This window comes from Pimephales promelas, chromosome 3 (assembly GCF_988280905.1).
Source record: "Pimephales promelas chromosome 3, fPimPro1.hap1.1, whole genome shotgun sequence".
NCBI lineage: Eukaryota > Metazoa > Chordata > Actinopteri > Cypriniformes > Leuciscidae > Pimephales > Pimephales promelas.
In genome coordinates, this window is record NC_142771.1 from 4,070,818 (window position 1) to 4,084,752 (window position 13,935).

At 38.1% G+C, this 13,935-nt stretch overlaps 1 protein-coding gene across 1 annotated transcript; it reads left to right on the forward strand.

Annotated features, from left to right (window-relative positions):
• Positions 1-8,858: 8,858 nt before the first annotated feature.
• Positions 8,859-13,787, forward strand: LOC120475441 (uncharacterized). Its single transcript, XM_089129219.1, has 2 exons — positions 8,859-8,996; positions 11,825-13,787. Exons 1-2 carry the CDS (start codon positions 8,966-8,968, stop codon positions 12,682-12,684), a joined length of 891 nt encoding a protein of 296 aa, XP_088985345.1. The 5' UTR covers positions 8,859-8,965; the 3' UTR covers positions 12,685-13,787.
• Positions 13,788-13,935: the final 148 nt, after the last annotated feature.

The window sequence follows — 13,935 nt, forward strand, 5'->3', positions numbered from 1 at the left end:
AATACGCCATTGTAGTTCTAGTCTGCCGTAAATATCAACAGAAGAAGAAGAAGAGTTTTCTGAGGTGAGTTCAGTAGTATTTCTCGCATTTACAAAACCATTACACGCACTTTATACAGTTTGATTAAGCGACAGACTCATTTCTGTGTTGTTTTCATCGATCACAGCGATACTTGTGCGTCTTTTCCGGCGTCTTCCTCCTGAAAATACACATTTAGTGCAGCAGCAGCGAGTCTGAGGAGAATATGTGGAGTTCATTCGGACCTGAGCGAGTGTGTGTTGGTTTGTTTCGATGTTTGTTGTGAGCAGAGGTGGGTATAACGAAGTACATTTAGTACACATAGTTTATTCCAAGCGCGCTGTATCTTAAATTATGGGCACGAGCGATGTTCGATTCACTAATGAATCACTCTTTTGAGTCGATTCTCTTCAAAGACTTCATCAAACAACTTGACAGATCTGTCTAAATCGGTTCGCGATTCAGTTTGAATGTTTCCTCACGCACTGAATCTGAAGCGCTTTAATTCACACTCGACTTGGAGTCGTAACAGGAAGATTTAAGCACATCAGGAAGTGGCCGTGGACCTACAGTACAGTCCAGTCAAAGCTAATATGCATCATAATTTTGCCAGCGATGAAGATCTTTATTAGTTCTTCGTAAGCTGTCTGTGAATGAATGAATTTTAATATTTAAATTGTTTAATTTTGATTAATTTTAATGAATCGGACATGTCTGTAATGCAAATTACATACCATAATTTGCCAAACCGTGCTACACTAAGTTTCGTCATGTTAGCATGTGTGGAAATATTTAAAACAAGGGTATTTCAACTAGACCCGAGTTTGGTTGTGCCCTGTACTCCACTACATATATTTCTGTAAGTGTATAATATTCTATAAAAACCATTATTAATAATTGGAAGAATTTACATTTATTTCTATTCTGTTATCAATTGGTATAAAGCCTAAGTAACTGATACATTTTTTATTTTTTATTTGGGCAGATCAGCTCCTCACACTTTTATTCATCATCAGTGAAGCTACAAGTAAATCAGCTACAAGTAAAGACGATCATCAGAGCATCAGGAAGAGCTGAAATCTGCAAAGACTGAGTTTATTAAAGAGGACAGTGAGAACATGAGTGATCCAGAACCCTGCAGAATGAAACACACTGAAGGTCCTGAAGAACAAAGAGGTTGGTGTTTATTCTTCATTCATTCATGATGCTGGAGAACATTCATGTTAGAAACATTCAAGCACTTCATCACTTTTTTGTTAAATGGGTACAGAATTTTATTGTTATTTAAGAAACTCTCATAATGATTGTCAAAATCAGGTCAAATTAAATATTAGCTCCTTTATTTTACAGTTATACAATTTTTGCAGCCATGTTACCGAAATGTTGGACATTTCTCAATATAGTTTATATTATATTATATTTTGGATATTCAAACAAATATTCTCCTGCAATGTAGGCTAATCTGTATGAAACTAAAGATATGTGTAGTTTATCCTGGCTCAGCTAATTATCATTACCATTAATGGATGGATACAATTTCGTAGAAAGAGTAATAATGCGAGAAATTTGTACAATTTTAAAATAATTGTTTTCGATTTGGATATATTTTTAAAATGCCATTTATTTCTGTGATGTAAATCTTTTGTCACATGATCCTTCAGAAATCACTCTAATATTATGATTTTCTGTTCAAGAAACATTTATGATTATCAATGTTGAAAACAGTCGTGTGAAAGTTTTTTCAGGATTCTTTGATTAGAAAGTTCAAAACAACAGCATTTATCTGAAATAGAAAGCTTTTGTAATATTATACTCTACCGTTTAAAAGTTTTGTTTTGTTTGTTTGTTTTAAAGAAATTAATACTTTTATTCAAGGATGCCTTATTATCAAAACTGACAGTCAAGACATTTATAATGTCACAAAATCTTTATTTTTACGATAAATGTTGTGCTATAAATGAAATACTTTCCGTTCATCAAACAATCCCGAAAACAAAATCTACACAACTGATTTCCACATTAATAATAATCACAAATGTTTCTTCATCATCATGTTAGAGTGATTTCTGAAGGATCATGTGACACTGGAGTAATGATGCTGACAATTCAGAGGAATAAATTACACTTTAAATGTATATTTAAATAGAAAAACGTTTGTTTTAAATTGTACAAATATTTCACAATATCACTGCTGTATTTTGGATCAAACAAATGCAACCTTGATGAACAGAAGAGACTTATTTAAAAAAAATATTACAGATCTAAAACTTTTTAACGGTAGCTTAGGTCTTTAGTAGGGCTGGGTATTTTGACACAGATTTCACAATTCGATTCAATTTCGATTCACCAGCTTGCAATTCGATTTCGATTACGATTCAATATTGATTATTTTGGATATCAGGTACAATACATGGCAAATTTTCGGAAGGAAAACAAATCTCTTAACTAATGCTGTAAACTATGGGAGTAAGTAGCCTATAGGCTTCATTAGCCGCCTATGGTGGTCACAAATAAATATAAGGGGAATGCAAATTAATGCCTTTATTCTTTAATTTATAAACCTGTATCAGTCATTTAAGAGAAATGTAGATGCGTGCAGATTAATAATTTTCCAATTGAGATTTAAACAAAAAGAAAACACTTTTTAGGTCCTTGAATGTAAAATGTTGTTTTATGGTTTTCAAGTATAGTCACATAACTCGTAAAATTAGAATATTGTGCAAAAGTTAACTTAAGTAATTCAACTTAAAAGGTGAAACTAATATATTTTATAGACATATTACATGCAAAGTGAGATATTTCAAGGTTTTATTTGTATTAAATTTGTTGATTATGGCTTACAGCTTATAAAAACCCCAAATTTAAAATTAGAATATTGTGAAAAAGTTTTCATAATATTCACAATTTTCGAATTATTGGAGAATCCCCTGTAGTAGTCAACATTTGAAGTGGATCAAAAAAGTTAATCGGCGTTGTCCTAAGACACGAACGGGCCAAAATGAATGCATAACGTTGATGAAAGGTTTTGATCCACTTCAAATGTTTTGACTACTGTATATATTTATAAATTGATAAACAAAAGAAACATCCTCTCTCTTTCAACTGCTTTTATTTACAGCAAATTTCTTATGTATAAATACTTGTATGAAAACAAAATGCTTCACAACAACTTAAACACATTTCATTCATTTCACAGTATGTTTTGTTCACATTATGAGTCCCAAGGGAGGTCATTATCAATCCTCACTGCAGAACTTTTCGGCACGTTGATTTTCTGATCTGGAAAATCCTTCTCACTTCTGCTGCAATTCATGCGCGTTTTTCCGAAATCTAAACGCTTTGATTTCTGAGAGCAAGTTAGTTCAGGGTCTGAGAGAACATCCAACCACCAAACAACATGCTCCTCATTTTAATTTTGTCATGTTTTATTCGCATGAATAAGAAAATGATCGCACAATTGCCGTAAATAAAGTGCCTCCCGCCGTTGTTTCGAATGTGCGCTGTAACTGACCGGATCTACTAATAGCCGTTGAAATGGTCTATGATAAAAATTGAAAGATCAATGTATCTCATCCATGCAATTAATTTATAAAAACACACCTGAATTATGTTAATATTTTATAGCAGTTTTACTAGTACTTTCTGCTATTACATCAGGGCTCACTTTCATATTTCTCTCTCTGAATTATTTTAAAGTGCTGAAAATAATTAAACGAAACCTTTTTCTTTCATTTCAGGCCTGATGGAAGTGAAGGAGGAGAGAGAAGAACTGAGAGAAGTGGAGGAGGAACATCATGTCAAACCTGGAGAAAAACCTTTAAGTCGCTCAAAGACAAAAAATATATTTTTAAAGAAAAGAAGAGCCAAAAAATCATTCACCTGCACTCAGTGTGGAAAGAGTTACACAGCCAAACATAATCTTGATGTTCACATGAGAGTTCACACTGGAGAGAAGACGTTCTCATGTGATCAATGCGGCAAAACATTTGATGGATCAACAAGCCTGAAGAAACACCTGACAGTTCATACGAAGGAGAAGCCACATTCATGTTCTGTGTGTGGAAAGAGGTTTTCATTGCTGCAATATTTACTTGCACATCAAAAAATACACACTGGTGTGAGAGAGTACATGTGCTTTGAGTGTGAGAAGACTTTTATTTCAGCGTGCCATTTAAAACAACACCAGAGGATCCACACTGGAGAAAAACCTTACAAGTGTTCACACTGCGACAGGAGATTCAGTCAGACATCAAATCTGAAAACACATGAGATGATCCACACTGGAGAAAAACCTTACAAGTGTTCAGACTGCGACAAGAGATTCAATCGATCAACAACTCTGAAAACACATGAGAGGATCCACACTGGAGAAAAACCTTACAAGTGTTCAGACTGCGACAAGAGATTCAATCGATCAACAACTCTGAAAACACATGAGAGGATCCACACTAGAGAGAAGCCGCACTCAAGTGATCGGTGTGGAAAGAGCTTCAGACTCAAACCAACTCTTAGGCATCACACGAGAGTTCACACTGGGAAGAGGCGGGAGTCAGGTGTGAATCGCAGCATTATTCATGATATTTAATTTGCTTTACACCAGGTGTACAATGCGCCTGGACACACTCCTCGTTTTCAGATCAACACATTACCATGGGCGAATAAATGGGTCAAAATGCATTCGCTATTTAAACAACGTTGAGCAGGACGTGAAAATGATAAATGCGTCGGGCTGAAGCTAGCAAAAAACACTGTTGTCCAAAACGGCTGCAGAGATAAAGGGTTTGTTTGAACGGCGCCCTCTACAGTACATGCGTGAATTAGAAATGCACGGATGGGCTTTTATTTCATCCACAACCGCATCACTAAACTCATCATCTGTCCGCCATCCAACGTTTTTTATCAATTTTCAAAGCCGCACCCGCCCGCCATCCACTGAATGTTTTAAGGTCAATGCGCGATGAAAGGCATTGCGGACTCGAGCTGTGAGGTTAGAAAGCTCTTGCCTGCTCTAGAAAGGATACTGATTCAATGCAGCAAAGATATTTAGAGGATAAAGTCCCTACTAGTATAGCCTATGGGCTATGTTGGATGCGTCCCCAAAATATCAGCAGTGAACTCCGTCTCCGTCGACGCACAGGGACAAAAATAAATAAAAAGTCTAAACGAAATGCACATTGGCAAACCTGACCTTACTTGATTAGGTTACTGTACAATTTTATCATTCTAGTAAAAAATGCAGTTTGGTACAAAATTTCAACATGCTGCTATTTAGCCTACCGCTAGTTAAAGGAGCAGTTAACTTGGAAAAAAAAAAAAAAACTTTTGCTGATAATTTACTCAATCCCATGTCATCCAAGATGTCCATGTCTTTCTTCAGTCGAAAAGAAAATAAGGTTTTTGATGAAAACATTTCAGGATTTTTCTCCATTTGATGCACTATACTGGTAACCAAACGGTTCAAGGTCCAAAAGACACCTTCAGTGCAAACTGCAAACTGTTCAAAGGGCTTTAAATGATTCCAGACGATGAATAAGGGTCTTATCAAGCGAAACGATCGCTCATTTAAAAAAAAACAGAGTTTAAAGGTTCTCTAAGCGATGTGGGGCCAAAACATTTTTTGTCACATACATCAAACGTCTCCTCACTATCGGCTAGCTGCCTGTCCCCTAAACACACTGTAAAAAAACGCGGTCTCTGTAGACACCGCAGGCTCCACAAACGGCAACAAAAACAATCATGTCTTACCCGGACCACGAAACCTAACAAACAGTGTTCCAGCCAATCACTGGCAAGAAGTATTTGATGGTGGGTCTAGGGGGTTAGTGCGCGTGCACATGAAGGGGGTGTATGTGAAGGAGAGAGAAGCATCAGAGGGAAGTTTGAAAAATGGCCGACACGACCAAATAGACGTCGTTCTGAAGAACAAATTAAAAAGAAGGAGTCGGATAAAGAACGTGCGAAGTTCCGAATTTACATCGGTAGCAAAGCTTTTTAACGATGGCGAGAACTCCGGCGGCAGAAGGGCTTCCAGTCCGACATTAAGGTTGCTCTGTTTTTGCTGGACAGGTGGGTAACGTTAAATTGTTTTTTTCTTCTAAATTGACGCTTATGTTCGCCAAACCCACACAAGGATATAATTTGCTAGAAATGCACGTTCACAATTATTTCAGGAACGACGGAAGGGAAGGGAGGGGGAGGAGATGAGATGCGGAGGAGGGCGGGTCTAGCTAGCCTCCGATTTGTTTGAAAATATTCCGAACGTCAACACCCAGGATCGCTTAGAGAACCTTTAAGTTTTATATGCTCAAATGCTCACCACGTTCATGACTCTCCTGTTCGAACTCGTTCATCAAAATGAACAAATCTTTTTCCGAGTCAATTTTGTTCGTTGAATGAACCAAATGACTCAAAAAATGATTCGTTCATTTTGATGAACGAGTTCGAGCAGTTGGCACTGAAACTGTCTTTTGGACCTTGAACTGTTTGGTGGCCAGTTAAGTCCATTATATGGAGAAAAATCCGGGAATGTTTTCATCAAAAACCATAATTTATTTTCGACTGAAGAAAGAATGACATGGATATCTTGGATGACATGGGGGTGAGTAAATTATCAGCAAAAGTTTTTTTTTTTTTTAAAGTGAACTACTTTAATGCCTATTGCACTTTTTTTTGCAAAAAGAAAGAAAGCTTGAATAAAATATGTCCTTGACATTACAGGTGAATTAACTCTACGCATTGTCATGTCAGGGTGATGACTAGGATGAGCTTGTTCTGAAGACTCCCCTTAATTTTGATAGCATCGGAAGAGAGCGTGTCTATTTCAGGCAGACAATGCAATTAATTTTATACCAGTCCAGCAGACCTAACAATCATTTGATTAGTTCAACCGCCACCCGCCCGATTTTATGAAAATATTATTTTTCGTCACGTCATCCACGGCTGTGACCGCCAACCTCGCATTTCTAACGTTAATTCGCATTTCCTTTAGCCTGATGGTTATTCCAATTTTGGTTTGAAAGGGTCTTGACATTTTCCAAAAATATAACTTTTTTTGTCATAAAAAACAAGCAAGCCCAGAAAAAGTAATGCAAAAGTAACAATGCATTACTTTTCTTAAAAAGTAACTAAGTAATGCAATTAGTTATTTTTTAAGAGAGTAATGCAACATTGTAATGCTTCTTTTTTTTTTTCAAAGTAACTTTCCCCAAAACTATATGGCCACTATATATTTCAGTGACTTAAAATTTTAGTTTGCTATACTATATTTATACTAAACTATACTAAAAACTATATTTTTTGGTTTATGTGCATGTTGCTCACATATTACAGTAGCCCTGTTTGTGTTGAATACAGTGTAATCAGACTTAAGCTATTAAGATTTCTTTAAGCAACTGAAAAAAGCACAAACGTCAGGGCACGACAAAACTTCTTCAGGCCCCAAAATACCCTCAGAGCCCAGAGGATTAAAGAGATTATTCTTCTTATAATAACATTGGTAACAGGGTTGATAAATGCAGACAACACTAGTTTGTGTAAAAAGATATTCGTTCTGAAATATAAAGAAATGCTCTGTTTTTGAAAGGAGAAAAATCATGTCAGAAATAACAGGGTTGAGTGAAATGAAAAATGTAGAACACAGATAAGGCTTATAAAAATGTAGTTCATTAACTGGTTAAAGACACTTCAGTGATCATAAGTGGTCACATTTTGCGGATTCTTTAAAGAAAAAAAAACAAATTCAACAGTGACTGATAATGAATCCAAATGTAACTATAAAGTAAGTAAAGTAACTAAAGTTACAGCTGTAGGCGTCCTCCAACCCGATCTCACGGCAATTCGTTCAAATTTTGCGAGGTGGCTAACTCGTACGATTTTTGCTAAGTACTGTTATCGGAAAAACTCCTAACAAATATCGAGATATATGTATTTGTGCCTAAAATGCCTTGAAAATAATAATTGAAACATCTATGTACCTCATTCATGCATTTAATTTATGAAAACCCACCAGAAGTTGTCTACTAGTACTTTCTGCTATTATAGTATACTTCTCTATTTGAGTTATTTTGATGTACTGAAAATGTAATGAAACCTTTTTCTTTCATTTCAGGCCTAATGGAAGTGAAGGAGGAGAGTGAAGAACTGAGTGAAGTGAAGGAGAAACATGTCAAACCTGGAGAAAAACCTTTGAGACGCTCAAAGACTAAAAAGACATTTTTAAAGCAAGGAAGAGCCAAGAAATCTTACACAGCCAAACATAATCTTAAAAGTCATAAGAGAGTTGATACTGGAGAGAAGCGATTCTCATGTGATCAATGTGGGAGGAGTTTCAGACAAAAATCACATCTGAACAAACACACAAGGATCCACACTGGAGAGAAACCATACACATGTGATCAGTGTGGGAAGAGTTTCAGGCAATCAACATGCCTTAACAGACACATGAGAATCCACACTGGAGAAAAGCCACATATGTGTGTTCAGTGTGGGAAACGTTTCACATACAAACATAATCTTCATGTTCATGTGAGAGTTCATACTAGAAAGAAGACGTTCACATGTGATCAACGTGGCGAAACATTTGATGGATCAACAAACCTGAAGAAACACCTGACAGTTCATACGAAGGAGAAGCCGCATTCATGTTCTGTGTGTGGAAAGAGTTTTTCACTGCTGCAATATTTACATAAACATGAGAAAATACATACTGGTGTGAGAGAGTACATGTGTTTCGAGTGTAGGAAGACTTTCATTTCAGCGTGCCGTTTAAGACAACACCAGAGAATACACACTGGAGAAAAACCTTACAAGTGTTCACACTGCGACAGGAGATTCAGTCAGACATCAAATCTGAAAACACATAAGAGGATCCACACTGGAGAAAAACCTTACAAGTGTTCAATCTGCGACAAGAGATTCAATCGATCAACAACTCTGAAAACACATGAGATGATCCACACTGGGAAGAGGCGGGATTCAGGTGTGAATCAAAGCATTATTCATGATGTTTCTCGCCCACCCGCATACAGCCATTCTTACATTAAGGGCCCTACTTTAACTATCTAAGCACATAATCTAGCGCAAAAGGTCTATAAACAACAAAAAAATACTGTGTCATTTACTTTAGACCAGGTTTTTGTTGGTCTATTTCGGTTTGCTCAAAATAGCAATGTGCCAACAGTGCGCCTGAACACACTCCTCGTTTTCAACACATACCCATGGGTGAACAAATGGGGGAAAATGCTTTTGCTATTTAAATAACGTTGAGCAGGACGTGAAAATTATAAATTATAACTCGTGGCCTCAAGATAGTAACTCGCGGCCTCAAGGTAGAAACTCGCGGCCTCAAGGTAGTAACTCGTGGCCTCAAGGTAGTAACTCGCGGCCTCAAGATAGTAACTCGCGGCCTCAAGATAGTAACTCGTGGCCTCAAGGTAGTAACTCGCGGCCTCAAGATAATAACTCGCGGCCTCAAGGTAGTAACTCGCGGCCTCAAGGTAGTAACTCGCGGCCTCAAGGTAGTAACTCGTGGCCTCAAGGTAGTAACTCGCGGCCTCAAGATAGTAACTCGTGGCCTCAAGGTAGTAACTCGCGGCCTCAAGGTAGTAACTCGCGGCCTCAAGATAGTAACTCGTGGCCTCAAGGTAGTAACTCGCGGCCTCAAGGTAGTAATTCGCGGCCTCAAGATAGTAACTCGTGGCCTCAAGATAGTAACTCGTGGCCTCAAGATAGTAACTCGCGGCCTCAAGATAGTAACTCGTGGCCTCAAGATTGTAACACGTGGCCTCAAGATAGTTACTCGTGGCCTCAAGGTAGAAACTCGTGGCCTCAAGATAGTAACTCGTGGCTTCAAGATAGTAACTCGCGGCCTCAAGATAGTAACTCGTGGCCTCAAGATAGTAACTCGTGGCTTCAAGATAGTAACTCGCGGCCTCAAGATAGTAACTCGTGGCCTCAAGATAGAAACTCGTGGCCTCAAGATAGTAACTCGTGGCCTCAAGGTAGTAACTCGCGGCCTCAAAGTAGTAACTCGTGGACTCGCGGCCTCAAGGTAGAAACTCGTGGCCTCAAGATAGAAACTCGTGGCCTCAAGATAGAAACTCGTGGCCTCAAGATAGTAACTCGTGGCCTCAAGATAGTAACTCGCGGCCTCAAGGTAGTAACTCGCGGCCTCAAGATAGAAACTCGCGGCCTCAAGATAGAAACTCGTGGCCTCAAGATAGTAACTCGTGGTCTCAAGATAGAAACTCATGGTCTCAAGATAGTAACCCGTGGCCTCAAGATTGTAACACGTGGCCTCAAGATAGTTACTCGTGGCCTCAAGATAGTTACTTGTGGCCTCAAGATAGTAACTCGTGGCCTCAAGATAGTAACTCGTGGCCTCAAGATAGTAACTCATGGCCTCTATCAATATCTTGAGGCCACGAGTTACTATAACAGACAGATGAACAAATAGAAAAGGTGATTTGGTGGTGTTGGTTGTGTTTTAACATAATCATTAATTGACCTTAATTGCTGAACTTATCAAGAGCATAAATCCTGAGTTAAATTTACCTAATGGATTTTAACAGCATGGTCATTTTAGAACATACCATTTTTAGCCTTTTCAATGAAATCTATACAATCGAATAAAAAAAACTATGTAGGCACACACAGACATCAATAATTAGCGTATAAATCTCAGCAATGGTGACAAAAAGCTCACCTCGGAACATAAGCTCATTATTTATTCATGCACCAATGCCTGATGGGAGCCATGAATGAGTTTTGATTGGTGGCACCCAGAATGCACTGCAACATGCTTTATTATTGTCACCATTGTTGAGATCCACAGGCCAATTATTGATGGCTGTCTTATTTTTTATTAATTGAGTAAGAGAAACTTTTAAGAAATTACTTTGAATACATTGTAAACATTACAAATAGTATGCAGTACAAGGTCACTGCTGCTATGATTAATAAAGTAAACCTAACTCAGAAATTAGGCTCTATATGAGTTCAGTGATTCAGGTTAAAAAATTGTGAAATAATGATTAAGTTAAAACACAACCATCACCATCAGATCACGTTTTGTATTTGTTCATCTGGCTGTTATAACTCACATACTGCAGCCAAACAAAATCTAAAGTTAATGATGTAGGGGTCAAAAGCCCAGCTAAAGCAAACACTGATCACAATAATGGTGACATAAAATTCCGGTTTTCTCCTTCAGAGATTCTGCTTGTTAACATCAGGTGTCTTCAATAATGCTCAATCATCACTCAATTATTCACTTAATTATCTCATTAACTTTAACACTTCTTCAGTGTTCATTTAACACGCTCAGAGTTTATAAAAATCACAATTTTAAGTGTTAATTTAACACCAGAGATGTTGCTGAATCGCACATATTTTACGAGTTGCCCAATTCCTATGAATTTGAACGAATGACGCACCCCTGACTCCAACCCTAAACCTACCCATCCCTGGGGTTTAGACAAATCCTACGAATTTGAATGAATTGGTCGGGTTCCGCTGTACATGGGCCTTTAGGGTGTCTATTAAAACTCAATGGGACAGAGGAGGAGCCAACGCTAACCATTATCATATGCGGGTTTTTTTGTCGACGTGCTTTAAACAGCAATATTGTATAAATGTTAATGTTACATTATATAATTGTGTCATAAAATCATATGTACCAGAATTATGATATTTTATAGCAGTTGTCTACTAGTAATTTCTGGTATTACATCAGGGCTCACTTTCATACTTCTCTCTCTCTGAATTATTTTGCTGAAAATTAAATTAAACCATTTTCTTTCATTTCAGACCAGGTGGAAGTGAAGGAGGAGAGTGAAGAACTGAGTGAAGTGAAGGAGGAGAGAGAAGAACTGTGTGAAATGGAGGAGGAGAGAGAAGAACTAAGTGAAGTGAAGGAGGAACATCATGTCCAACATGGAGAAAAACCTTTGAGTCGCTCAAAGACTAAAAATACATTTTTAAAGAAAAGAAGAGCCAATAAATCTTTCACCTGCACTCAGTGTGGAACGAGTCTCGCATCCAAACAAAGTCTTAAGATTCACATGAGGATCCACACCGGAGAGAAGCCGTTCACATGTGATCAGTGTGGAAAGAGTTTCACAACCAAACAAAGTCTTGATGTTCACATGAGAGTTCACTCCGGAGAGAAGCCGTTCACATGTGATCAATGTGGAAAGACATTTATCAGGGCATCAAGCCTGAAGTCACACCTGACAGTTCATTCGAAAGAGAAGCCGCATTCATGTTCTGTGTGTGGAAAGAGTTTTTCACTGCTGACATATTTACATGCACATCAAAAAACTCATACTGGTGTGAGAGAGTACATGTGCTTTGAGTGTGAGAAGACTTTCATTTCAGTTTGCCGTTTAAGACAACACCAGAGAATACACACTGGAGAAAAACCTTACAAGTGTTCACAATGTGACAAGAGATTCAGTCAGACAGCAAATCTGAAAACACATAAGAGGATCCACACTGGAGAAAAACCTTACAAGTGTTCACACTGTGACAAGAGATTTAGTGTGTCATCTTCTCTGAAAACACATGAGAGGATCCACACTGGAGAAAAACCTTACAAATGTTCACACTGTGACAAGAGATTCAGTCTGTTATCTTCTCTGAAAACACACAAGATGATACACACTTGACAGAAAGAGTTTCACACGATCAGTAACCCTTACTGCTCACATGAGGATCCACACTGGAGAAAAGCCCCACACACAAATCATCTCTTAGTTCACACTGAGAAGAAGCGGTCTAGGCTTTCTCTCTGAAATCACTTCTGCTTCTCATTCTGAAGAAAGATCAGTACAGCAGAAAAGACACGGCGGTGTGTGTTTCAGTGCATGAAGTCCTTCAGTACAGAAGATGAACTGAAAGAGTACCAAAAAATTCACATTAGAGAAGAATGCCGTAACACTTTTAATAGAGACGTGAATCTGGTATTACTTTTTAACCCATGTAGTTTCTCTTCCACTTCTTTTCCATACAAACACAAGATATACTTTTTAAGTATCTATGAAACTGGACACTGTTCTTCTCTTCTTCTCTTGAAATGCTTTGGCTTTTCTAAGGCCGTGTGTCCACCAACGCGTTTTTCCTCGCGCCTGGCGTATGTTTTCAATTGTTTTCAATGGGAGCGCCGCGGTTTTTAAACGCCATGAGCGTACCGAGGCGCTGAGCATTTTTTTCCACGCTGAAGCGCCGAGCGCCCAGCGATTTTACTGGTCGCTGGGAGTTGAAAAATGTTCAACTTTGGATAAAACGCAGCGCTCATCACTGTCACTTTTTACCCTGCCGTCCAATCACAGTGGAGGAGGGGCGGGACTAATACCACACCGACCAACTGTCACAACATTCAAACTTCTGCGGATATTCTGTATCATAGCAACGAAACGTCTCAACGGAAAAAACGCTACGCTTTCAAGCGCCCAAAGCACGGCATCTTCAGCAGAGTGTCTAGCGTTCTCAGCTGGCTAAAAAGGCTTTGGTGGACACACGGCCTAAGTCAGAGAGAGAGAGATCTTTCTCTTTTACTCAATGTTTATATTAGCTTCATGTCATTTTTTAATCCTTACTCATTTTATCAAAAATGTATTGTTCTTTTTTATTTTCTGCTGATTCTGCTTGGATCAAGAGTTATATTTCTAAAAGCCATGAAGCATTGTTTGCTTATTGCACTATCCATGTTTTAATTTTCTCAATAGAGCTTTTAAACGCCTTAGTAAATTAAATTTCACCACACACACGACTGACGTTGAATGAGATTGCTGTCTGCCTACATTATAAACAGTTTCACCCTTGATTTCCAGTATCATATAAACATTTCAAAGTTTGTTTTATTGACAAGTTTCCTGAGTGAAATAGGCGGGCCGCCATTAGCCTTTCACTCTGCCAAC